Source organism: Pomacea canaliculata, linkage group LG2 (assembly GCF_003073045.1).
Source record: "Pomacea canaliculata isolate SZHN2017 linkage group LG2, ASM307304v1, whole genome shotgun sequence".
NCBI classification, from domain to species: domain Eukaryota; kingdom Metazoa; phylum Mollusca; class Gastropoda; order Architaenioglossa; family Ampullariidae; genus Pomacea; species Pomacea canaliculata.
This window is the reverse complement of record NC_037591.1, coordinates 44,731,441-44,758,928: the sequence shown is the minus strand read 5'-3', so window position 1 is coordinate 44,758,928 and position 27,488 is coordinate 44,731,441. Positions and strand designations below refer to the sequence as shown.

Below are 27,488 nucleotides of genomic sequence, written 5' to 3'. Positions count from 1 at the left end.
AAAGACAGACAACCAGACACACAGAAAGACAGACAACCAGACACACAGAAAGACAGACAACCAGACACACAGAAAGACAGACAGGCAAAGACAGGAAATCAAGCAACTGCCAAAGTTTTACTTTTTTTTACCTGAAGATGCCAGTCTGTCGGCAAACCTAGTCCAAAGGGAGAAACCAGAAGCTATATTTATTTAATATTCCCCACGTGAGTTTTCACCACCTGTACTTTGCCTTGAGGTCAGGGTTCCTCAAAATACTTCTTTCATCTGCATCGTAGTTAATTCTCCAAAAAAAAGTTCTTTTGATTGTATGAAGGTATTTTAATGCTCCTCCCATCATTCACACACACACACACCTGCGCACGCACTTGACTCCCACCCTGATGTGTCATGGCATGTGGCTGTGATGAACAGCTGCTGCCTGCTTCTGGGCAAATGTAGTCAAGATGTCGGTGAAAATGGCGGACTTCTGTGTTATCTAAGTGTCGTGGAGTGGATGAGGAGCTTGCTCATCCACCCGAGTGCTGTGCTACAACATGAGTAGTCATCAGTATACAGCTGTACGTGGCCGCGCCTGCCACCAGCTCATCATCATCATCATCATCATCATCATCATCATCATCATCATCCTACTCACACATCTGATGCCATCAACCATCAACAGACCAACCCTACAGGCAGTCCACCCACCACAATATAATCATCTGTGAAAAGGGTCCGACTAGTTCATCATAATTCATCCCCAAACATAAACGGCAGGAAGGAAATATGAAGATGAGGACAGAGAGAGAGAAGGATTGTGACTGGCATCTTCATAAAACATTCCACACAAAACCAATTTCCTCCTACACATCTGTCTGCTAGCTTCATGCCAGTGGGGAGCAGCATCACATAGTTGAAAACATCTTAGGATCTTTGGAGAACACGAACATTTGAAAAGAAAAGAATGTATGCAACGTGTTTGTTTTCTTAAAAAAAACGATGGAAACCTTGGGGTTGTCTTACAGACTAAAGAACACGTAGACTGACTGTCGCCATGGGGAGGACATGACTGTGGACTTGGACATGAACTTTGCACTTTAACAGACACTATGCTGAGAGAATTGTCTGGAAACATTTGTCAACGGTGTGTGGTGCTGGTGTTGTGACTAGTTGTGGCAACACTCACTTGATCATCACCACACTTTGCAGGTACATCGCCATCATCCACCCGCTGAGGCCGCGGGTGACGGGTCGGGTGGTGCTGACCTTCATCGTGGCCATCTGGCTGGCGTCGGTGCTGCTGTCGCTGCCCAACCTCATCTACGCTCGCACCTTCACCTTCAAGAGTGGCCGCACCCTGTGCTACCTGCACTGGCCGGACATGGAGAAGACCCTGAAGAGCGAGCAGGACCTGATGTGAGTAGGGCAGCAATGCCAACCTGATGACACCTGTCACATCTGTCACACCTGTCACACCTGCCAGCAGTCAGAGTGTAGGAAGGTCTATTAAGATTTTATTCTTCCTTTAGTACGGTTGTTTTTTGTTTTTTTTTATAGTTCATACGTTGTTTGTGTTCCTGTCCCTCGTATGGTGTCCATAATTCCCTCTCGTTCTTAAGTGCCAGGGGCATGCTCCTTAGGTGTGTGAGTACGCGCTTTACACATTATTATTATTATTATTGCTATTATTGCTATTATTGCTATTATTGCTATTATTGCTATTATTATTATTATTATTATTATTATTATTATTATTGGCTGCTCACTGGGCATGTCTACAGCTACAGTACCATTCTCATGATCCTCAACTACTTCCTGCCCATCGTGACCCTGGCCGTGACCTACTCGCGCATCGCGTGGAAGCTGTGGGACAGCAAGGCCATAGGCGAGGCGCTGCCCATGCAGGTGGAGAGAATCCGCAGCAAGCGAAAGGTAAACAACTGCCGCAGCTACCGTCTCTCCATCCTTGTGGTGTCAAGCCTTCTCTTTGCACTTCTCCTCTCTTGCTTGGCTTCACTTCTCGTGCCAACAGTCCTCACACCTGGCTAGAGCCTGACATAGGGGGGAACATTGATTCCCTCTTGAAAATAAAACTCAAAACCAAGAAATCAAGCCAAGGCCACGCCTCCTAGAACACAGAAGAACAACCCAGACATGAAAACCAGGTGAAGATGCTCGCATTGTGGAACAGTGAAAAGCTTTCATCTTCTCGTGTACCTGTCATCTTACACTTTCCTTTCTAGCCATCCATCTTCCTTGTGTATGTGTGTGTGTGTAGTCATCCATATTGTTTGTGTTGATGTCTGCAATCATCCATATTTCTCGTGTCACTGTAACCGTCTTTCATCTTCTTTGCTTTTGTGTTGGTTTCACCCTTTCTGTCGATTTTTCGTCTGACTGAGCTTGTGACGAGCACTCAAGCGTGAAATGGAGCATTAGACTGGCCTAAGCGCTAATTACACATCTCAGGTTATTTTTAATTTAAAAACAAAGTTTAAGATGAGCTCGAGCTCCTGCCTACATAAGCAGTGTGAGTGAGCACAGTGCATCACACTGCTCAGAGTTCGTGGGTTCGTTGGTAAACTGCAGGAACAAAAAGCCAATAGGAAACTTCAGGAAGTGACGTCAGTGCGCATTAAACGATTGAAAGAGCACAGGAACAACCAGACAAACATGAGCAAGGGACGATCAGACAAACACGAGGAAAGAGAAGTAATTGAACTTCCAGCTCACCCTGTCCTCCTTCTTCTCTCCCTTTGTCAATCGCTGTCCTACTTCCCCTACCTCCTCCTCCCCTCTCTGTCTCTCAGAGTTTCCTCCACCCGTTCTAGTGGCTGTCACCTGTCGTGTACCCGCTCCGTGGTCTTGTCTTCAACACCATTGACCCTCCCGACCGTCCATTGTTTTCGTTAGGAATGCAGCAATCTTTTACTTACAAAGAACACGACTTCCGGAGAACACGATCCGTGTGTTGCCAATGAATGTCACACAGAGTGAGTCTGTCTCTGTCTCCTCACAAAATAGCCTGCGACAGAAATACACAGATTACTTAGGTGATGGGCAGGTGTGCGGGCAAGCAGACTGAGAGACAAAGGGAAAATCGGTGAAGAAATAAGAGAAGAAACTAAAAATGTAGGAAACAAAATGGAAAGAGGGGGGAAAAGAATATTATTGAAGACCGAACAAGAGACCACAGCCTCAGGTCTCGTCTGGTCTCGTCTCAAGTCTCAGACCTTAAGTCTCGGGTCTCAGGTCTCGTGCCAGGTCTCAAGCTTCAAGTCTCAGGTCTTCGCCATCAACTCCTTGCAGTCCCCGTGGATGCTGCTCGTGGTTGTGCAGTCTGTGCTGTTACTTCCTGTAAAGGGAGACTACTTGATATGTTGTAGTAAGACAACAGGTTGTCTGCTGCACGTGTCCTGAAGTTGCTGTCACATGCAAATGTTGATACTGTCAGACATTATTCTTTGTTTACACTTCATGTGTCGTGCTCTTCGTCCTGCTGCAACAGCTGCAACAACGCCATCTGGCAGAGCGCAACACGTCTGTAGTCGCCATTTCTGTTGCCGTAGCAACAATAGTAAGTCTACAGCGCCATGCTGCTCCCTGTTGCAGGTGGTGAAGATGATGATCGCCCTGGTCGTCATTTTCGGGCTGTGCTGGCTGCCCTACCACTCTTACTTCATCATCATCCAGATTCAAGAAAGCATCCGGAGCCTTCCATACATCCAGCAGGCCTACATCCTCATCTACTGGCTGGCGATGTCCAACTCCATGTACAACCCCATCATCTACTGCCTCATGAACGCCAGGTGAGTAGGTCGTCTGCCTGTGTATCTCCACTTGCTGTGTATACACGCCATCAACAGTCCATGTTCACTACAGCACCCTGCTTGATAAAGTGAACATGTTCACTACCACTGTCCCCACCCTACATCTGTCATGTACAAGCGCCATGCCCGGTCTCTGGATGTTGCAGCATCCTCCATGCCAGTCCTCACTGGGAGACATCACCATCCTCAACCTGTTAGTTCTCACCTTCACATTTCTCACGTATTCTACATGTTTGTGTAATATTTATCTTTATTTCAAGCACCTTTTCTTCTCTTCCATTTAAAATTCTTGAAATAAGAAGAATTTCAACAGAGGAGGTGGAAGGGAGGGAGGTGGTGGCGAGGGCGCTAGAGGGAGGGACAGAGAGGGACGAGTGGGGAGGCTTTGGTAGGGAAGAGCACTGAGCTTGTAGCGACCAGTGACTGCCATCATCTCTGGAGAAGGGAGGGTTGTCACACCTCCTCCCTCAGGAGCGGAAAGTGAGGCTGGCGCTCAGTGCGCATGACTTCCCAGCGCCAGGCATCAGGCTGGCAGCGCCTGGGAGGTCAAAGGCCACGAAAACACGCTAGAGCACTCGGAGCACTTGACTGTTGTGGGCGCTGACTGGATGAAAGGTGCAAACAAGGTGCAGGCCGCTGCTGGAGACTAATGTTTGACTGGCGACCCTGGCACCAGGCTCATATCAATCTTGGGTCCGCCCTCCATCCTTTCCCCGCTGAGCCAATCGTTTTCAAAATGAGATTCTTGTCGCCAGTCAAAGAAGGGTTGTCATGTCGGTGGTACTCACACCAAAAACACAGCCTGGTAATTTCCTGTCTCTAGCAGTCCTACCACTGCTAACCAGACTAAAGTTTAGCAAAATGATGCTTATCTTTAAATACTAACTGGTCAGATGCCCGCGAGACTTTTACTATCTTCTCCACCACAAGACTACGAGGTCTCTCGAGGTCAGTATTCCCACACTGAGCATCGAGCTCTGCAAGACGAGCTGAAATATTCTGCCAGTGTGCTGTGGCACAACCGTCCTCCCATCTCCAAACAACGGATCCAGTCTGTACAGGTTCAAAGTGGGACACCTACAACACCTACAACATCTACAACATCTACAACACCTGCCACATCTGCAACACCTACAACACCTACAACACTGAAAACACCTACAACACTTACAACACCTACAACATCTACAACACCTGCCACATCTGAAACACCTACAACACCTACAACACCTACAACACCTGCAACACCTACAACACCTGCAACACTTACAACACTTACAACACCTACAACACCTGCCACATCTGCAACACCTACAACACCTACAACACCTTTCCCAAGCCCTTTGATTGCCTACAGAGGCGTGCCCCCCAGCTCAATGTCTGTTACTCGCCGACAAAACAAACGTGTTCACGTGCTGCTCGTGCTCTTTGCCAAAACCAAAATGAAAATAAACTGTCATCGGATAACAACCCAATGTTTGTCCATATCGTCATTTCTCTCTATCATGTTCCTGCCTTTCTAAAGTAATTAATGAAGGTTTCTTTTATTTCCTCTACTTACACCCAGGGCTGCGTGTAAAAAGGCGCAGGCTGGGTTTTCTGTTAGCCTCGTCAAGAAATGTTTGTCATTTGTCATTCACGTCGCTGAGACAGGTGACGTGCACTGCAAGGCAGACGGAGGACACGTCACCGAGAGAGAGAGGGCTGAGTCCTCCGACACTATACAACACTATACACAGGCCGTCAGCACTATACACAGCCGTCAGCGCTATACACAAGCCTCAGCACTATACACAGGCCGTCAGCACTATACGCAGGCCGTCAGGACTATACACAGGCCGTCAGCACTATACGCAGGCCGTCAGCACTATATACACAAAAGACAGTTTGCACTACTGTATACAATCGCGTGCGACATGCACACCCGCCAACTAATCTCACATTGCGCGGGGGAAGAGCAGAGCTCACGCGCTTCCTCCCACTGACGGCGATGCCTTAAGGTGAGGGCAAAGGTCGCTCTTAACCTTTTGGTCGTGGCGGGGGAGAGGTGTGAGACGCTGCCATCATCTTGAGGCGAGTTCGTGTGAGGTCATCTCTCTGGCTACTTCACCTCCCTCATCCCTGTGTGGAGTCAAGTACCCTTACCCGACGGCTGGGTGCACATGGAGAGTTTCGCTGAGTTACCCGGCTATCTGACCAGTGCGCCCTGGGCCACAGACAGGTACCACTGTTTTCAGCTGTACACGTGTACACTGGAGGAACTGTGAATGTACCACTGCATACTGGAGGCGCTGTGAACATTTTGTGTACTGTTGAGTGCAAGGAATACGGTGCACCATGTCTGTACTATTGTACGTGACCACGTGACTGTAACAAGACTGTACGTGACCACGTGACTGTCACAAGACTGTACCTGAACACGTGACTGTCACAAGACTGTACCTGAACACGTGACTGTCACAAGACTGTACCTGAACACGTGACTGTCACAAGACTGTGCTGTAAGCGAGGTGCTGTGACCCCGCGCGGTGCCAAGTTTTCTCCAAGAAAGCTCGTTGTTTGACTTGCACCTGACAGCGTCCTGCGCTGAAGTGTTTGTTGCTAAAGCTCAGGTGAAAGCTGATTACAAAGCATTTCCAGCAGGCCGAGGAAAATCGGCTAATCTGCCTACTTATCTGCCTACTTATCTGCCTACTTATCTGCCTACTTATCTGCCTACACAACATCGCCATGTACGCAGACAAACGGCCGGAAGCCCAGAAGGAGATTGACAGAAAAGAAATGACAATATATCTCTTGTTTTCTCTTCTTTCATTCGGAAAGAGAAGAGCTACAGTCAATAAATCAATATTTGAACATTGCGGGAAATGTGAATATTGATTTTAATCTTTTCTGAGCGGATTAAGATTTGTGTAAGCCAGTGATTTGTATGGCTTGTATTATCTGATATTTGTGTACCCACTGCTGTGTGTCGGGTATGTTTGCACTGAAGCAAGGACGCGGCTAGAGGCTGAGTAGACAGACAGACAAACAGACAGACAAACACTCGGGAACCTGAGACCAATGGCTTTGTACGAAGCACGGTTGCCATAGTCACAGGACACCAGCAACCACTACCTGCTACAGTCAAAAAGCAGGTGTTGTGTGGTCACGTGACAGGGCGCGACACCCTGTGGAAGACTGTCCTTCAAGACACCCTGGAGGTAAGTGGACGCCGCGGTGGTGAGAGGAAGAACTGGCTCACGGTCAGCGACTGGACAGGTCGTCGTGTACAGCACCTGCTGACCACCTGCTGACTGTCGCCCACAGTCGACAAGATGGCGGCCTGTCACCTGCCGCCTCTCTTCATGTCCTCCTCGCCCAACGACGGGTACCAGTCAAGGGGCTGATGACTGATACAAACACTGTTCTTCGTGTCATTATCGTGATGACTGTCACTAGTGTCCCAGTCACAACATTGCGATATCCTCAGCAAAGCTTTACAAAGTAAGTCAGTGAACACAAAGTCTGGCTCTGTCCACTGGGTAAACACTTGTGGCACCGAGCACGGAGTGTGTTCAACAACCAGAACTAGTGGAGGAAATTAGCATCTGTACAGAAATGGTGTCGTTCGGTGTTGGTAGAGGTGAGGGTTGACAAACCTTTGAACATCATCATTCTTCTAGCAACGTTTGTTATCGATGATGGTAGGTTACTGAAGGTAGTACCCACAGTGGATGTGTGAGGCCACGACACACTGTGGAGCAGTGTGTGACACAGACATCCTTGAGAAAGCAGTGGCTCCATCTAGTCACGTGACTTCTTACATAACGGCTCTGTCTGTAATTGCCTGTGTCATGTGACACGGATATTTGTTAGTGTGTCACTGTGTAGGGTATGTCACGTGTGTACATTGATTTCTATGATTGCGTGTGTTTGTGTCAGTCACGACTATAGGGCTAGGGACTAACACAGTCTGTTTCTATGGTTACCTGCCTCAGAGCTGTGTGCTCTGTGAACTGTGTTCTAAACTGTGTGATCTGTGGGTTGTGCGCAGGTTCCGCCAGGGCTTCCTGCAGTTCTTCCGCTACTGCCCTTGTCGCCCTTGCCGCCGCACACTGCGCATGTCTTGCCAGGAGCGAGGCTTCTACTCCACGCGCATGAGCATGACGGCTTCCGGGAAGACGGACCGCAACGGTTCTCTCATGCACACCACCATGGAGAGCGTGGACGACACCAACTCCACGCCCAACGCCAGCACCTACCGCATGCACCCTATCCACACCAAGCTCCGCGACGCCGACAGCTTCGAGGACTAGACGCGGCGCCCTGCGACCTGCACACCCGCCGAGGGTTGACCTCCGTAACAACTGATGCAGCGACAACAACTGACAAGGAGAGTGTAACAACAACAACAACAACTCATAGACAACAACTTCAAGTGTAACTGTCAGAACAGCTGACAGACCACGTGACGGTGACAAGAGCTGACAGACCACATGACAAAGACAACAGCTGACAGACATCACGTGACAAGAGAGCGAGAGGTCACAAAGGTCCTATGGCTGTCCACCGTCCCTGAGAAAGCATCAGCCGAACATCAGGCGAGGACTCAGGTGTTGAGGTGTTTGACAGGGAGGCAACCACAGACACCGCCAGAAGCAGACTTTTATCGTCTCCGGTTGTTTTCACTGACATCCGCCAGAACTCTGGCTTTTCCTCCTCTGGCTCGATGCCGGAGATTCTCAGAAGATCAGCGACAAAGGCCGCGGGCGGGCGACTACTAGCGAGCGGCACGCGCGCCCTGGAAGGTCACCGGGTCGTTGACGTGAGTTCCTGACCATGCTGCAGGTACCGTCTCGCCAGGTGTGTTAGGTGTGCCAGGAATACCTTCAACAGGTGTCCGCAGGCTGCATTTCCACAATTCTTCGTGATGCGGGCTTTCGTTCTGCAGACTAGTGGCTTCCCTCGCATGCCAGTTCATCTGCTAATCCGTCTGCCGGTCTGTCTGCCAGTCCGTCTGCCAGTGTGTCTGCCAGTCCGTCTGCCAGTCTGTATGCCAGTTCGGCCCTTTTGGTTGGCTGGACACACGTGGGGCCTGCAGGACCTGCTGAGCCTCCTCAGGAACCAGAAGAAACGTGGAACAAAAATCTTGGGATGGTAACAACACTTCTCTTGTCTTCACATCAAAGAAACAACTGGAATGGTAGCAACACGTCTCGTATTCACATCAAGCAAACAACTGTTTTGCCAGAAAATCCCCGGATGTTGAATAGTTTTTCAAGAGAAGGTCGTACAAAGAGCAGCGGCGTCCACATCACTCAACAGACATTCCTGACTCTCAGACTCGCTGCCCGCCGTCGTCTGTGAGAAGAGAACTTTGGTGGTGAGAAAGGTCACCTGGATGCTGATGAGGAGTTTGGTGATCATCGACTGACATTTGGGGTCAATAGGTACAGCCGGGTGTGGTGCTGACAACCACTGCATGTTTCTGTAGTCAGAGGCCGGACACCTGGTGCTGCTGTTGCTTGGGCCCCGCGGTAGTGCCACACATCACATTGCTTGTCTCGTCATCTTGGTCGTCGTTGCTGTCATCACCATCATAGTTGTCTGTCATCTCCACCCTACATCCATTATTCTCTACAGAAAACAATGGTTTCAAACCCAGTGAGATGAGTGCTAATGGGGCAAAGCTTTTAATGACATCAGCCGCACCCTAAGATCCTTCCTACGCCACCCACCGCCTGCCAGCCACGTACATGGTGTGAGTGTGTTGTGGGAGGAGGGGGGACTGCTACTTGCCTCCCATGTTCCTTCCCCTCGGCACGATTGCAAATGAGCTCAGCCTTGTTGTGAAGCTGCCTACTCCAGAGAAAATGTGGATATTTTCCGACGGCTTGCGAACGTTTTATGACCAAACAAATGGGGGAAAGGACCTGGAGGAGAGGTCCCCCTTGACTTGTGAGTGCAGTTCTCCACAGAACTCTCCAGCCACTCGTTCACAGGCAGCCATGAGCAGTGGAAATAACAGACGAGAAGAGGACGCACACACACAGCTCATTCCCACCCAAACCCCGTACGGGTTTTTCTTTGAATCGTCCTCAGGCAGACTTGTCCACAGAGTGGTGTGCAGACAGAATGAATGAAGTGTGTAGACTGATGGTGAGTAGACAGAAAGCTGTACAGCCAGTAGACGATAGTGTGTAGACGCTGACAGTGCTGGCGTGTAGACAGGATTGTAGACAGATGGCAGGTACCATGTCAACAGTGATGATGTGCTTGCATACAGCCTCCGTGCATGAGAGAGAGAAAGAAAAGGACAATCAGAGAGGCGTAAGAGAGAGAGAGAAAGAGAAAACAGTTATAGTGATATATTTGAAAGCTGTATGCAGAAACGCTTGATGCTCAGTGATATTCAGTGACCCCAGTGACCCCACAGTGACACTGTGATATTGCTGCACAGGTTGAAGCCACTTAGGCATCACGTGACTCCCCACCCTCTTGATGTCACCGCGGCGTGTATTTACCTCTGTGAGAAACCTCCATCTTTGCTTCCCAACAAGTCAGAACGTTTTGTTTTATTTTGTGTTGGAGTTATCCAAGACCAGGCCGCCATAGGTGAGGGTCACACTTCCTCACCCACCTATCCACTCATCCACTCATCACCTCACTCACTCATGCCCCAGCTCACCCACTCACCCACACACCCACCTTACCAATTCTGTGGAGCTACAATTTCCACTTTTGTTTTCACGTGGCACGAAATTCATCCGACGACGAACAAGCAGAAGGACGAACAGCTCACAAGTAATGCGTCTCTCTTTCTTTGTTTCTCTCTTTTCTCTCTCTGTCTCTCGTGTGTAAAGACGCACTGTCATCTGGTCTTTGTGGTGATTATGGTGTAAGGTGATGGTAATGACAGCGATGACAGTGAAGTGACTGTGATATGTGGGGTAGGCTGGTGACGTTACGGTGACGTCATGGTGACGTTCGAGTGACGTCATAGTGACGTTTGTGGTGACGTCATGGTGACGTTCGAGTGACGTCACGGTGACGTCATAGTGACGTTTGTGGTGACGTCATAGTGACGTGTATGACGTCATAGTGACGTTGTGTGGTGACGTCATAGCGACGTTTTGTGGTGACGTCATAGCGACGTGTGTGACGTCATAGTGACGTTTGTGATGACGTCATAGTGACGTTCGAGTGACGTCATGGTTACGTCATAGTGACGTTTGTGGTGACGTCATAGTGACGTGTGTGGTGACGTCATAGTGACGTTTGTGGTGTCATAGTGACGTTCGAGTGACGTCATGGTTACGTCATAGTGACGTTTGTGGTGACGTCATGGTGACGTTCAATAGTTATCAATGGAATCAATGAGCGATGGCTGTAGAGAGGTCGGCGTGTTTAAGACAGTTGTTACAGTTTTTGCTATCAACCTTTATGATGTCGGAGGAGTGGTCCACCTTCTGACAGTCAGCGCAGAAACAATCATTCACATAAGCCAAAATGGTGGGCTGTGATGCGCACCTTCTTTCATTCACTCTTGTTGTCCATCCTGCTAAAGGTCCGATGTTTCTCTTGTCTTTTGCTGTTAAAGCTTTCATGGAGCATGATCGTGATTCAGTCAAAATGTCTTCATCAGCAGTTTAATGACGCAGCACAGTGGACAGTAGACAGCACAGTGGACAGTGTAGTGGACAGCAGTTGACGGTGGACAGCAGTGGACAGTGGACAGCACAGTGGACAGCAGTGGACAGTGGACAGTAACTAATGGCCACGTTTCGGGAACGTCGCGGGCCTTTGTTTGTTTTGTGTTTTGTTTTTTATTTGATTTGTTTATTTGTTTGTTTTTGTTTTGCTTTTTTTTTTTTGGGGGGGGGGGGGTTGTCCTTCGCGAACTTTCTGTCGGACAGAATACCTTTGTGAAGTTTCCCTGTCAACGGCTGACTTAGTCAACATCGTCCTTAAACTAACCAAGTAAATACTGAGTGCAACGTGGTGCTTCACAGCGCATGCGTCTCGTCTGTCTTGTTCACGTGGTCATGTTACGTCACGCGTCTCGCTATGTCACGTGCTTCACGCTGCTGACCTCGCTCTGATTACAAGGTCTGACGTCTGACATGTGATGACTGACATCCTGTGAGTGTCTGACACTTTGTGACAGCCTACACTACAATCTATAAATAGAGTTGGAGTCACGAGCTGACGTCATGGAAAGGTTGCAGACAGACAGAAGTAAACCTCTCAATCCATGGACTAAATCCATGGATGTTGGGAATCGTGCTAACTGAGCATTTGACAGAATACAAGTATTTAGGTTGAATGTTGTTACAATTATTTAGTCAAGGGAAACGTGAGGTCAGGTGTCTGGTGCCTGCAGTCTTTGAAATACTGAAGTCTAAGGTGTGCGAGTGAGTTTCCCTATTATGCTAGTGTGACAAATGTCTTCCTGTCAGTCTGCTTGGTCACCTTGGTGTGTAATATTTGCTGTTACTGATACAACATCAATAGGTGTTCCTGTGTCAGTGTGTCATGAATGAATGTGTCAGTGTGTCACTGCTGTGACGACTGTCTGGCCCTGTAGTCCAGCTGCCTACACTTCTTTTGTCGCGGTTGACAGCTTGGTTGCCTGTTGCTGGCTGTGTCTATACGTAGTTCACATCCCTGTACTTTCGTCCACAAGGAAAATCCTTGGATTCAGCAGCAAAGTGTTGATGTGAGGAAGAGAGAGAAACTGTAGAAGGGAGGTGACTCCTTGTTGTCGCTAGAGTACAAGTTATCCTCCCTTACCACAGCACTAAACCATCCACACTAGCTCGTGAAGATAATGAATTGTGAGAAATAAAATGTTCTGTTGACAGTAGTCCATTGTCACACATCAGTGCGTAGTGATCTGTTGTCATATATTTTATAAACAGCACAAGAAATAATTCTAACTTATCCGATGTCCTGACGGAAATAGTGCCGAGAATACAGTAAGTAAATGTAGTGTGTGTAGGGTGTTTGTATTCACCTCCACAACCACAATTCAAATGATTTGGAGAGTGTAACAACACAGACTCCCGCATGTCCCCCGCCCAGTGGTGGCCCTGTACACTGACGACCTTTGACCTCACTACGGCTGATTGATCCCATCGCTTGTGTTTTCTGTGATTTGTTTAATAATTTGTTTTGTTTATTACTTACTCTAAATGCCTTTCGAACAGCTGACTGTCAATGGAATGCGTTGTGCAGGTTTTTGTAGTTTATAGTGGAGACAACCTGCTTCTTGGTGACGACTGGCTTCACTCCACTTGACTTCGTCTCTTGTGTAGCTGGTGGTCACTGGTCACGTGTCACGTGTCCTCACACCGTCTCCTTTGTTTTGTTTTTTGCTTAGTCTTTAGCTGTTATAATTTTCTTGCTTTTTCTTAAGAGTAATCTTCAGCTTCTTTAGAGTATCGGAAAAACGGAATTAAGTGATGTATTGCGCATTTTTGTCCTCTTATCTAGTTTTAATTCGTTTCATTTAATTCTAATTTTATTTTTAAAGTCTTTATTTCCGCTCAAGCAGATGTTCTGTTTCTGCCTTCGTCACCGCCGTCCGTCCTCACTCGTCACATGACTTTACATGATGTCGGTCTGGAGAAGGTTGATGTGTAAGCCACCCGACAAACACCTGCACAAAGTTTCACGGCAAATTCTTGCTGTCACCAGTGAAAGCAAGAACCACACTTCTGTAAATTATGTAAACATCGCCATTTCGTGTTCTAAAAGTGTAAAATCCACCCAAGTCTGGCATTGATTGTACTATGGACCATGTCTACATAGCTTTACCTTTGTCTGGCGTTGTCTACCTAGGTCTACCTTTGTCTAAACCAAGAGTGTTCCTTTGCTACACACTTTTCTGTGAGCACCTGTACATACCTCAATACCTTTGACATTCATCAAGTGCTAAAATGTTCTAGTAAGGAAACATGGTGCTTCACACTTGAATACATCACTTCAGAGGTGTACCATGCGTCCTTGTTAGGACTTACTAGGAAATATGTCAAAGCTGGAAAACACAGTCAAGCCTGTAAAAGTGCAAGTGTCGTGTTGATGTTAGTATTAATTTATGATTTGTGTAATCATTTATTGTCATAACAAATCATCGACATAGTCCCCAAGATTCTTGGTTCATAAATTACATTGCTCCTTTTTAATCATTGTCATGACATCTACAAAGTATGTGTAATAATAACAATATTAAAAATATACAAAATAGAATAAACAATTGTACATAGCCTTGCCTTTCAGTCAGCAGCATTGTATAAAGACAAAGTTTGGTTCCAAAGATGTTGTACACGTCAGTGTAGGAGTCAGTGTTTGATCCCCTGTGTCCAGCAGTAGTGTCTGGTGGTCCATGGCCAGGACCCTGCACTTTGCTGCAGACTGTAAACAACTTGTCATGTGCATCTGTGCGTGGTTCTTCGTGTCCTCCACGATATCGCGAGAGACAAACTTTAGACATCTGACTTTTTTAATTGATAAGATTGCACTGCTTTTGTCAGATACTTTAAGAAAGTGTTGTTTACTTGTGGCCGGCCCATCACTGTACTGTCATGTAGTGGGTATGGACGTGGGACATGAAAATCTCACACAAGTAGGAAACGGGCGACTTGACCTCGTGTTTACATCCCAGGCCAGACTCGACCTGTGTCAACAAGCGAGTCCCGTATATCATATGTAAGGTGGCCCTAGCAGGTCAGAAACTTCAGAAACAGTCGAGCAAACCTTCAAGTGTTTAACAAAACCGTCAGGCCGGTGCCACGTCATCAGAACACAGGTGCGAACCACGATCAGGGCAGAAAGCACCCACTGTGTTTTACCACTCTGGTCATCCAGACAAGTAGTCGTGAGAAATTAGCCTTCACGATCGCATAAATTGTCTGCAAGGTGGTCGCTGTGGTCGCTGTGGTTGGCCGGGGTGTGGCCTCGGTGGTTGCTGTGGGTAGTTTTGGTTGAGAGGTCGCTTTCAATGGCACTCCTTTTTTGTGTGGATGTTTACAAATGTGAGGGCAGGGCGATTTAATAGGAAAAAGGTTGATAATGACGTTCTGAATCATGTCTGAGCAAAATTTTGAGCTGCGAACGGATCACATAGACTGTTGTGTCTATCACACGACTGGCGACTCATGCTGACAGTCCGATTTGAGTCACCCTTAAAAGCAAACAAATTTACTCACATGTGTGACGATGCTAGAGAACTGTCATAGGTTTTGCAGCGGACCCATTGGACACTAAACGTCTCAGGCATTGGTGAGATAGTGTTAGTAGACTGGCCAGCTCCACTTTGGAATATTCTGGACCACGTCCGGCGAAAGACCTTCAAATCTCTATTTCCATTGGTGGGAGACCCATAATAATCCAGGCGAGGAAGCGAACAACCTTATGGCCCCCCTTTCTCCAGAGCTGGCTGCTCCTCGACAGATGTCCGCATCAGGATTCAACAACGACTGCGGCAATGTCCAGGCTAGACAGGATCTGGCATAGCAGCGCCATCAGGGCTGCTTCCAAGTGCAGACTGTACACATCCCTCGTAGTTCCAGTCCTGCAGTGCGGGAGTGACACGTGGACTCTGTTTGCTGTTCCACAGAGGAGAATGAGTGTCTGACGAATTCCATATGGAAGCAACCAGAAGCTATATGTAGACTGTATCACTGTCTGGAACACTACCTGTTGTCACGCCAGCATTCTCCAGTTCGTTCGACTTTTGTCACCGAGTTCTTAGCTCTGAGTCTTCTCAACACTGAGCTCTGAGTTCTTCTTTGCACTGAGCACTGAGTTTTTCTCAGCAGTGCACCTTCGCCAGATCTTGGTCAGCAGCGTTTTGATGACATCCTCTCCGCCCCCACCACCACCACCACCACCATCACCACCACCACCACCATCACCACCACCTCACAACTGACAGTCAGATCTCACGAGGTAAGACTGAGACACGTCACTCGATAACACAACATGGTTTCACGTGTTTTCACGGGGTTGTAAGTAGATGATCACGTGGCTTCGCGAAATTTCGCTGGACATGTTTCAGAACGTGACTGTGTAGTGTGTGGATCAAGGGAGAGCACTGTATTTATGGAAGAACGAAGAGCGGATGGTACAGGGACACCCTCAAGGGAGGCAATGTAAATGTTTAAACATTTCATGTAATATAAATGTTCTTTAATACTTTCTTTTCTTTACCTTTATTCACAACGGTGTCTAAGTCTTTCGGACGGGGACGAGCAGGTGTGGGGACTCGTGAGTTGTCTGTCCTTACGTTGACTGTAGTCGATGTTGTGATTGTTGTATATAGCAACTTCTGTGACTATGTTAATGATTGTATATCGTCCCCTGCATGCCATTGTTAAGGTAGGTGGCCAGATATAACCCTCCACCCACGGGGGTCAGTTCCCTGGAGCCAATGTCACACGTGCGAAGACAAAACACAAAATATTGTAACGGTGACTTTATCAAATGTCCGATTAATTTCAGGCTTATTCATTATTCCCGATTCTTATTTAGGAAAGATGCTTCTTTTGGCTACTAGCCATTCTGTCACGTGGCAACAAATATGGTCAGTTGTGAGGAAGCAGCTCTACCTGCTGTCCACCAAATAGTGAGAAAGGGATTGACAAATGACAGACTTGTTAATGTGGAAGATATGTACACAATGTATACATTGCTGTTGTTAATTTTGTAGACATGCGCAGTAGGACTTGTGTGGCTGCTGCCATTGTACTTGTGTGAGATACACCGATTTCTTTGATGATTGTGTGTTAAAGCGTCGCCCTGTACGATGCTCTATTTTCTGTTCCTCCGATACCATAGCAAAGGGAGAGACGCTGTTATAAATTGGTGTGATTTACCGGCCCTTGCCGCCATCCTACCACATGCTTCCATAGGCAACAACAACAACAAAGACCTTCATCGGCCACGTGATTTCCTGTTGTGAACATGACAGGCCATGCTGGAAAATAATTCGTCTTGTCTTTAGAAAAGTGCATGTCATGTCTTTCAGCAGACATCCAAACGCCATCGTGCAACGTGTGTCTTTGTCTCCTCATCCAAACCCAAAGGGTCCTCACAATGTCCACAGACTGTTGTGTCGACCCACTAGCACCAACAAACAAAGGTTGGTGACTGTTGAACTGTAGTCTTCGGTGTTTAAGTGTTAACTGTTATCATCACACAATAAAGTCTCAATGTGGTCAAAGGCAGTATTTATTTTTTTCATAGACATTCAAGCGTGAGCAAAGAAAGAGAAAGTAAGGTGTGAGATGACATGAAAGAGAAGCTGATGACAACATGAATTTGTCAAGAGTGACATGTATTCAGTGACAAGTACGATGACCGTGACACACTGATTGTCATTAATAACAAGTAAAAAAACAAACAAAAAAAAACAAACATACCGCACTGTCTGCCCTGAATGGCGAGTACAGTGACCAACTATTGGTACTCACTGGTAAGTGCAGCTGTCAAGTAGCACGCGCTGCCTTTCTTCAGATGTCAAACAAAACTCGAGAAGTTATCATCACTGGCATTGCCAGTATAGACAACGTGCTAAATAACAACAACAACAACAACAACAACAACAACAACAACAACAACAACAACAACGCGTGCTCACGCTGGTGAAGGTGCGTGCTCTCGGCGTGTGAGACCAGAACGAGAGAGAGCAGACAAAGAACAGAAGGATCAACAGCAGAACTGACAAGTAATAAAGAAATGCATAGAAGAAGCAAAGAGAAATCGAGTAACAAAGGAAGATTGAGAGCGAGTTACATGTATCTACAGAGAGAGTCGAGCAGGCAGACAAGTCAACAGACCAATAGAAGTGGCAGAGGGACTAGCATGAAGTGTTGTCAGAAGCAATGCTCGTGGAAGGAGTGTTTTTAGTTTCCACGGTGAGTGGGTGGCGGATATGGAAGCGAAGAGAGTTCCACTGTTTTGCTGTAAATAAACTCCAAAATAAGGTGACATGGATAGTTAGGTCGTCGACGAAGTGCTGAGTTGTCAGCAATCTAAGTCACACCACACGGCTTGACATGTGCATTCGTTCACAGCACACAACGAAAAAAAAGCGAGACACCGATAGATAGTTTAAACAAAAGGAGAATGGCAATGAACATCTATCACAAAATATCTTCAACCAAAAGTCCAATGCTCTTCACCTCTACTCATCATCAATTATTCATCACAGCAAAACAACAATAACCGTGACCACCCGGTGAGGTATCAGTCCTCTGTGACAGGCCGCTCAGTGGCTGGGAGACACCTTTCCCTCCATCTAGTTTTGTCACTAAACAATTGAAATATTCTTACTTCGCCCGCTTTTCCGTAGATCGGCCGAGTATCTCACCTGGACTAAAGTCTCGCCGCTGGCTCAGGTGTTCGTTGGGGCTTTGCTGACCAGTGGACGCGACTGCCCCCAGGGGGCGGGCCTGTCTTCCTCCGCGACACGTGGGCTGTGGTGTCTGAGTCCCTGCTGTCCGTGTCACGTACTACAGCTGTACTCCAGACACAGCTGTACTCCTCCTAGTGCGCAGGGGCAGGGGTCAACAAGTCAAATGTCAGGTGCACAAAAAAAGAGAGGTTAGTTAATTTTTAGTTTTACTCTTCGTTTAGTCCTTTTATTCCTAGTGCTCCGTCCGCTATTTTTTTTTTCTTCGGATTGTATTCTCCAAAGTGAAGTTCGTCATCTGTTATTGTCGTTTAGCGATACTGAATGATTGATCTAGAAGTCCGTGATTGAATCAAGCGACGTGACCTGTTGACCCTTGCGCCTGAGCACTATGAGAAGTAAAGTACTGACGTGTCTCGAGTACAGCTGTACATCGTGACATCAGCAGCTTCACAAGGCTTTGCGCTTGAGGCCCAGGAAGTCGTGTGAACCTTCACCTGTCCAGCGTCTTACGAGCAGGAGGGGGTGGGGGGGGGTAGGCTTTGAGCACAAGTGTACCGAACGACCCCACACACACACAGCCCCTACTAACCCTCCCCTTCTGAAGCCTGACCCACAGATGTTGGGGAGAAAGTTTGAGCCGCACCACAGACAACTTGTACTGAATGTGAACGCTAATGAGTAGCCAGCGCAGAGAAGGAAGGAAGGAAGGAGAGGACTCATCAGGTAAAACATGAACCATGCAAGTGAAGGTCCAAACATTTTGTAGAGGATGTGAAATCTTTGAAGCAACTCGTTGTGTTGTCATCCTTGGCATTGTCAGTACAGACAACGGGCGACGTGGCAGAGCGGTTAAAGGGAGGCAACTACTAAACTCCTCTTTCTGGTCGTCAATATGTGTAGCCTCCCTTTACAAATCCTTGGGGGGGGGGGGGGAAATAATAATAAAAAAAAAAGTAGAAAGTTATTCTTCTCCTCTTCTATGTGTTACGGAGAGGGACGAGTTGGTTACGGTCAACACGTGACCTTACGGTTGTTGGGAAGCGGAACAGCGGCCAAACCAGGCAACGACAATCATGGTTATCAGGAGCGAAGATGTAGATTATTCGTCAGGATAAAGATGAAGTGATCGTGCAAACAATGTGTATGGTATATGCTATATACATGTAGCACATACTATATACAATTAATATATGTGCTAATAGTGCAGTCTGTACAGGAAAAGAAAGAATTACTTATTTGTTTATACTTTTAATTGCAATATGATCAAGATCACTTTGCTTCTTTATCAGGGACAATCAGAATTGTAAAAAACAACCGAATTTATGTCTGACCAGTGGGGTGTTATATTATTTATCAAAACATTCTTCGGGAGAGGTAATTAATAACCTATTTCTTGATGCTTAACCTGTGGTTTATTTTTCATCAACCGGTTGTTGTTTAGTGCCTACCCGTACCTCACTGTGCACTGGCTGTTATCTTTCATTTTTCATTTTGTCTGTGCACAGAGTGCGATCTCTCTTGCTCGTGATGCTGCGCCTTATAAATACCAATTCTTACCAATTTGTAGCAGAGGTGAATGGCCTCCAAGAGTAGGACGCAGTAGCATCCAGTCACAGACTTGTTGTAGGTCATTTTCTCTTCTTCTATTACAACTAGGGCAGCACCAACTGCTGTCATAATCATCTCTTATCTTCATCTGACGATTATTATTATTATTATTATTATTATTATTATTATTATTATTATTATTATTATTATTATTATTAATTTTATATCCACCACCAGTTGGTGCAACTTAGCTGTAGTGGTGTGTCCATCCACAGATGTCGGCAGGAACCTTGTGGTCCTGGCAGGTGTAACCAAGCCTAACAGTCCAGACTAAAATGTTGCACCCTGCCCTCCAGGTTGGGGTTTCTCTTTGGCTTACAACCCATTCATGTAAAACAAAAGCTGTTACAGAAACTGCAACAATATCACAACAAGGGCCTGGTGGGAAGATTCCTCTCTAGAAGAGCTTATGACGCATTCTGGTGAAAGCCTTAGGGAAGCCAGCTTGCCGACTCATCTTTTGACGACCAAGGCAAGAATTAGAATAGGGACCTGGAACATCCGAACCCTCTATGACAGTGGAAAGTTAACTCAAGTGGCAAGAGAAATGAAAAAATACATCAGGGTTCTCGGGTTATGCGAAACCAGATAGAATGGAAGTGGCCAGACCAGACAAACATCAGGAGAAACTATTATTTACTCTGGCCAAACAGACCTGGAGCACGATCACACACAGGGAGTAGCACTGCTGATGTCAACACAGGCAACAAAGGCACTGATGGCCTGGGAACCAGTCTCGCCACGGCTCATATCAGCAAGTGTCAGCTCTAAAGGAAGATCATCATCCAATGCTATGCCCCATCAAATGCAGCAGAGTTCCCTTCAGTCTCTGCTTGACCACACACCAAGAAGAGATCTGAAGATCATCATGGGAGACCTAAATGCAAAAGTTAGAGATGATAACACCAACAGAGAACTCATCATGGGAAGACATGGTGTCGACACCTGCAACGAGAACGAGGAGCTCTTCATAGACTTCTGCGCTTTCAATGACCATGTCACAGGTGGCACTGTGTTCCCACACAAGAATATACACAATATGACAACTTGGACTTCCCCTGATGGCCAGACGAAACCAGATGACCATATACAGTTGCTAGAAAGTGGAGGAGTCTTCAAGGTCGAGGGGAAGAGACACAGATGTTTCTTCAGAGCACCAGCCCTAGTGGAGGTCTTCAAGATAATCTGAAGTCCTTCATTGAACCAGCAGGCAGACTACACCACAAGTTCAAGTACTCATACCTCAAGAACAAAGGAACAAGGGTTACTTATAACTGAGTCAGAAGGCCTTTCAGGACTCACAGAAGAATCAGTGGAAGAACACTGGTAAACACCCAAGAAGATTTGGAAGACAACCTGTACAGATGAAGAAATTTAATAAACTCATTTAGTACAAGCCGCATGTTGTCCACAAGGCGTTACAACTTAGGTAATCTCCATGTAGGTGTTACAGGTAAGACTTGCTAGTGACTACGGCACCCACTCCCAGTCATTTACAATAGTATCCCCAACATCAAGTTGTTTCCAAAGACATTGTCATCAGAGAATTTTCACTGCGATTAGTAACTCAAGAGAAAACTGGGTTCATCACTTCGAATATGAATCAAAAATTTAAAGCAACAGTGGAAAGCTCGCTCCGCCGATAGCCATAGTTGTCGTTGCTGGTTTTTGCCATTTTGTTATTATTTCATGGAGACGACTTTCCAGCTGCCCCTCTTGTGTGAGACAAGTACGCCTCGTGCGAGGATCGTCGGCATTGAGGTCGATGCTAGCCCAGCTTAGTGTGATGTGTGATCCTGCTTCTGTGTCACTCGTGAAGTCTCTACTTCCCACGTCTGGCACATCAGTTAATGTTTGGGGGGGTGAGTCTTGTGCTACATACCCGACTAACATCCCTGATGCTGATTTTTTCGTTACAAAACGAGGCATGATACAAGAAAGCTTCCGGTTTAGTCAATTCTTTGTTACGGCTCGCCGAGACTAACAGCGGAGACTTGCAGAGGCTTAGCGTTGGTCTCGCAGACAGACAGCAGTCCACTACACACGTCGTGATCGAACCACTAGTGTGGCTACCTTGGCTTGGGCTTTTTTATGTGCTGATAAGAGAGACGTAGGCCCGAGCAGGTTGTACAAGCAACATGTCGAAATAGTGGGTGGAGTTTACACCTAAACCTATTTTTATTTTTTGTTTTTTTTTTTTTGCTCTAGTAGCAATAGTCGATGTTATGTAATTTTGTCTGTGCAAAAGGCAACAACTTCTGTTTAAATCGAAAAACAAAGTCTCGTTGCGTGCGCATTTCTTTCTTTTGTCCTTGCGTAGTATCACATGACAGTTTCTGAGAAATGTAGCTAATGTGAGTAGACCAGTTAGAATTTCTGAGAAATGTAGCTCATGTGAGTAGACCAGTTAGAGTTTCCGAGAAATCCAGACTCCTCGTCGCCAAGTCATTCAACATCGGCGCTGAACGTCGACACGGGCACGGAGAGAGAGAAAAATACCAACAGCCCAAAACAGAGATTGTGAGCGCCGCCAAGGTAAAATAGACTTTCAGCATTTCTGTAAGTCTGTGTCTGGCTAGGATTTTAAATGTCAAGGATGAGAAAGACAAAATATCGCTCAAATGTGGTTTGGTGGTGGTGGTTTAGGGGGTGGAGGTTTATGGGCGGTAGTATTATGTCGACACTTCGGTAGCTCTGTCATGCTGAGATGAGGCTTTACAGACTCCTGGCTGGGTTGTGGACATGGTGATGTGTACTGTGCAATCACGTGATCTTTCTGTCAAAGGTGGTGTCTTATTAGGGGCAGTTTGCCTTTACTTTGGGGATGAGTCTGTTCCTGTCAAGGACAGGGGTGCACAGAAGGTTTTCTGTGGTACACTATAAGGAGAAAGTAGATTGTTGGATGCATTACTTCCTGAAGGATTAAAAAGTACGATTGGACATTTGCTTTTTGTCGTTTTTAGTGTCTTATGTAGTTTCGAGTTCCTCGTGATACCTCATTGATGAAGACCTGCCATGCAAAATTGATTTAATCACACCTCTGATTCAGTGGTATTGAATAGAGCGTCATGATGAGCCTTATCCCACCTTCCCTAAATATAAATGTATTACAAAATTTTTTGATTTGTTACTTAGATGGACTTAGTTTGTAATAATTCATGTGCATTTGCAGATGTCCGATACTGACCGTCTATATACACGAACAAGAAGGTCGCGATGCATAAGAAGTCTGGCAAAATTTTACAAGTAGTGATTTGGGAAAGGTGCTGCTTTGGGAAGGTAGTAATAATTTCCTATAAAGCGTATATACATTGGTTTTTATGCTCTTAGAACACGCATGATTTGTAACAGGTATGTAATAAAGTAACGTGACTTCATGTTATACAGAGAAGCGACAGAAAATACTACAGGTACCATTATATGTATCATGAAAATGTCAGAGATATATATAAACAATAGTGTCGCGGATGTATAATAGGAATAGTGTCAAGATTATACGGAATAACGTCAGAGATGTGTAAGAAATAAAAATGATAAGGAGTAGTTTCATATGTATAAGTTACTGCTGTTTGTGAATTTGTGAATTTAAAAGACGCACCAAACATTTTTAATGCGACTGAAAGACAGTCTTAAAATTGTACAGGAGTGTACTTGACGACCACTGTCACCCGAGGACGGAAAGAAGAGAGTTGGAAAGAACAACTGGGAAGGGGTCTACAAACAGGCTCTGGCCGATGGAAAACTCAACTATGCATTCGTATCGACTCCAGAGAAAATGCTCCGTAAAGGGAACGATAAATCAAGACTAATCTACATACAGTGGCGACTTGGTCCTTAGACAATCACGCACGAGTTCATCGAGTGCAGATGGGAAGAAGCAGCAGCAGCAGCAGCAGCAGGTGTTAAAAGAGCAGTGCCCTCGCGCTCTCACCACAACTCATCGCCTACATTGATGGTGTTCGTGAGGCTAATGGCCGCTGGCTATCAGCCCTCAACATAAAGTGCAGGCACTAGCAACATTTTTCTTAATGTCAGTTTTATAACACGGTGTACAGCAGGGGTGCGGAACCTTTTTCCTCCAAGGCCACTTTGATATATGTAACATCATTCAAAAGCCATACAAACTATCTATTATAAATTTAGCTCGCTTGCTTTGGTGAAGCCTTTGTTTCACCAATTATGTTTCACACTTTAACAAATGTGTGATCATGAATCACACAATCCAACTTTTTGGTAATTAGATGCGCTCGAAAAAAGAGGCTCCATCATAGGAAAAAACATAGCGAGACCATTGTTAGGTGTAAAAATGCTTATAATTAGAAAATTCCCAGGAGAAAGAGTATATAGTGACAAAACTTTTTTCCTAATGCACAATTTTCTGTTGTGGTTGTGCAGTTAAGTACATATAATAATAATATAATATAATAATAATAATATAATAATAATAATAATAATATATAATAATATTAGTAGATACATACCTCTCTCCTGATGGAGGAGTTTATGGAATTCAAAATGTCAAGACATGTCAAAAATTTCCATATGACAAATAAACTCGTAAACCAAACGAATTTATACAGTCAAAGCTTTGTTTGATTGTGTTGGGCACTCGTAGGTGACTATACTCTAAGGGAATACAGAAATGTCGACGATCACGGCGATCATTAAATGCTCATATTGGGGGCAGAAATGGACGGCAGAAAAGCCAACAAGGACGGCATCTTTTATCACGAAACTGTAAATTTCTAAGGGTGGAACAACAGAGTAAGAGCCTATATGACTAGTTTCATTTTCAACATGTGTGTGCCTATATAAATAATTAAATTCTTTCCTGGCAATTGTTTTAAGTTTTCGCATAGAGAGACCTGGTGAGCACACCGCAGTTTCCGTGTCCTTTGACCTGTGGAGCAAGTACAACCACACTGACGGCCTGGTAGGCGATGAGACATGACCCCAGGTACGCGGGTAGACTGCTGTATGTTAAATGCAGCTTAAGTTTAAAAACAATAACTCTCTCAGAGACAAGTCATGTGACGTCAGTATAGAATCCCCCCATGACAAGGGTAAAGAAAGAGGCGACTAGAACCTTTACCAGAACTTCACTAAAACCTTCCTTAGATTTCACTGGAACTTCCCTAGAAACCGTCGATGGTCTTTGCCCCAAGTCTGTCTAGTCACAGGTGGCATTCACTACTGTCAGAAGACAGTGTCTGGATCTTAGTCAGAGTGCTAGGACTGGCGCGTTGTAGATGAAAGCGTGCGAATGATGGACGTTCTCTAATAGAACGTGACAAATGACGTATAGTGACGTCAAAAAGAAATAGTGAGTAACGGGGAGACGTTGAGAAGGGATATGGAAGCAGAAGGACGTTAGAGGACATTTTTAGAAGAAGAAGGACGCTGGCTTGGAGAATAGAGAGAAGAAGAGGACGTTAGGAGTAAAGAAGAGGAAGAAGTTAGCGAGTGGAAGAAGAAGAAAGTTAGAGGCGGAAAGGGAGACGTTGAACGCATGTGCCAAGACATGCGATTTGCTAATCAGAGAGTACTATGTGAAGGAGAAACGACTGCGCAAGACAGTGAGTTTATAGTGTGTGAGGTGTTCGTTTGTACTTTGTAGAAGTGGAGATTGAAGGATAAACTGTGGTGTTGGACCGTTTTGCTTTTATAGTTAGGATCTATTTTTTTTGGTTGGTAATTTTGATCAATAACAGCAGACTCGTACAGGCAGTCATTCTTTAATTGGAACGAACGAAAGAACGCGCAATTGTCCGACCCGCTGGTGAGTTGGAGAGAGCAAAAAAACAAGAGGCACCGGCGGTGTCGTGACAGACAGTATGCCGGCTAGTTCATATACATGTATAATGAACATGGGATAGGGCATCCTTTCACTCCTCCAGCCTTACCCGAATCTCTGTTACACACGTTACACGTCACTTCAGTGCTGCTACCATTCATACATTCAGCCCACATCGCTACACAATACCACACATCAGTCGCCCACACATAGCTAGAGACATGTACCACCCCAGGGCCGTGCTTAGGGGCAGGCAGACGAGGCATCTGCCTAGGGCCCCGCACATTTCATTAAATAACAACCGTGGCGATCGTGGTGTCAAGGGCCCCGCACATACCCTATGCCTCGGGCCCCGCGGGGGGTAAGAACGGGCCTGTACCACCCTATATCACATCCCCATCGTTCATTCACACATCGTTGAACTCAGCTCCTGCGGTCGCTGACAATGACATTGCTTTGGCTTGGTGACGACTACATTGGTGACGACTACATTGGTGACGACTACAGCCTTTCTGGCTCCGGTGCCGAGGCCTCACTCGTCGTTGAGCGATGTGACATCAGGTGGTGGCACCTACTTCGTGGCTTGTTATCTCCCTTGCATATACTACTTTCAAGTAAATCACTTCAGCAGCACAACAAGCTTTCACAGTAGCTGCCCAGGGATTCCCTGACGTGCAGAGCGCACGCGGCATTCCTGCCGCTGCTGCTCCTGGTGCAAGGGTCAGTGCAGCAGACGACCCCAGGCACCGAGGAATGGACGAAGCTGGAGTGCTTGCCAGTAGACGGGATGTCATTTGTCTTCGTTATCATTAACCTGTTCTACATGTGACTGTGTCTCGAACTCCCTCATATACTCCAGTCTCTTGCCACATCGCACTCACATTCCACACATTTACTAGGTAGGTGGCTCACGTTTTTCTGTGAAGATGTTCGAGTGCGAGTTTATACATCTACTGCGCATGTGGTAGATGTTTGAGTGTGAGACATCTACTGTGTATGTGACTCACGTTTTCTGAGCAGATATTTGGGTGTAGGCTGTGTACTTCTCAAGGTAGGTCTCTTCCCTACATGAAACCCTCCTTGCTAGTCTTAGGCAGTCTCTCTCAATATCAACATTATGCACTGATTGTAGTCCTGCTACTCTACTGGGACCAGCAGCAGTGACATTGACAAATATCAGTAAGATTTCTACTGCTTGATACCATGGAGGTACTGTCGTTGCCTTAAAGGGAAGCCTGTCTAGTTAACACTAGGAAGCCTTTAATTTCAGGGTTAGCTACTTGCCCGTGTAGAGTCTATGTGAATGAAAGTGCTGGGTACAATTAAACCATTACACCGCTTCTTCTCAAAATGAGATTGGCCCGTCTGCAAAAATATGAAGTTCGCTTGTTTTTTGTTCTTAAGTGCATTTGATTGAATTTAGTTAATACTTGTCTAGAAACCGGCAGTAATATTCTAAGACAGACAAGTACAAAGATAACAAACAACACGACTGACGTGTCTGATGGAGTCGTTAGAGCGCAATAGAGAGATCGGCTACCTCTAAAATGAAAGGTTGGTTTTAAAGTTTTATTGTAAGCAAATTCAAACAACATCATCTTACACAATAAATCGTTAAGTGAAGGCCATTATGTACTCATGTGTTGTCCATTCCACTGTCACCAGGTTTGTTGTGTTATCACCTGGCCGGGGTTTTAGCGGCCCGCCGCATAGCTTACAATTTTGAGACTAGCCCGCAAAAACCAAACTTTGCCCACCCCTGATTTAGAGTGTGAAGCTAATGAACTTTCTTTTAATGCATGACCACAACTCTATAGGATTCCTTTGTTGCGCTATGGAGAAAGGAACAAGTCAAATCTCAGTACAAACTCAA

At 46.0% G+C, this 27,488-nt stretch overlaps 1 protein-coding gene across 1 annotated transcript; it reads left to right on the top strand.

The window, feature by feature from the left end:
• The first annotated feature begins 390 nt into the window (after positions 1–390).
• On the top strand, positions 391–17,019 carry LOC112556073 (tachykinin-like peptides receptor 99D). Its single transcript, XM_025224688.1, has 5 exons — positions 391–437; positions 1,087–1,398; positions 1,764–1,914; positions 3,595–3,791; positions 7,849–17,019. The coding sequence occupies exons 1-5, from the start codon at positions 391–393 to the stop codon at positions 8,108–8,110; spliced, it is 969 nt and encodes a 322-aa protein (XP_025080473.1). The 3' UTR covers positions 8,111–17,019.
• The last annotated feature ends 10,469 nt before the right edge of the window (positions 17,020–27,488 follow it).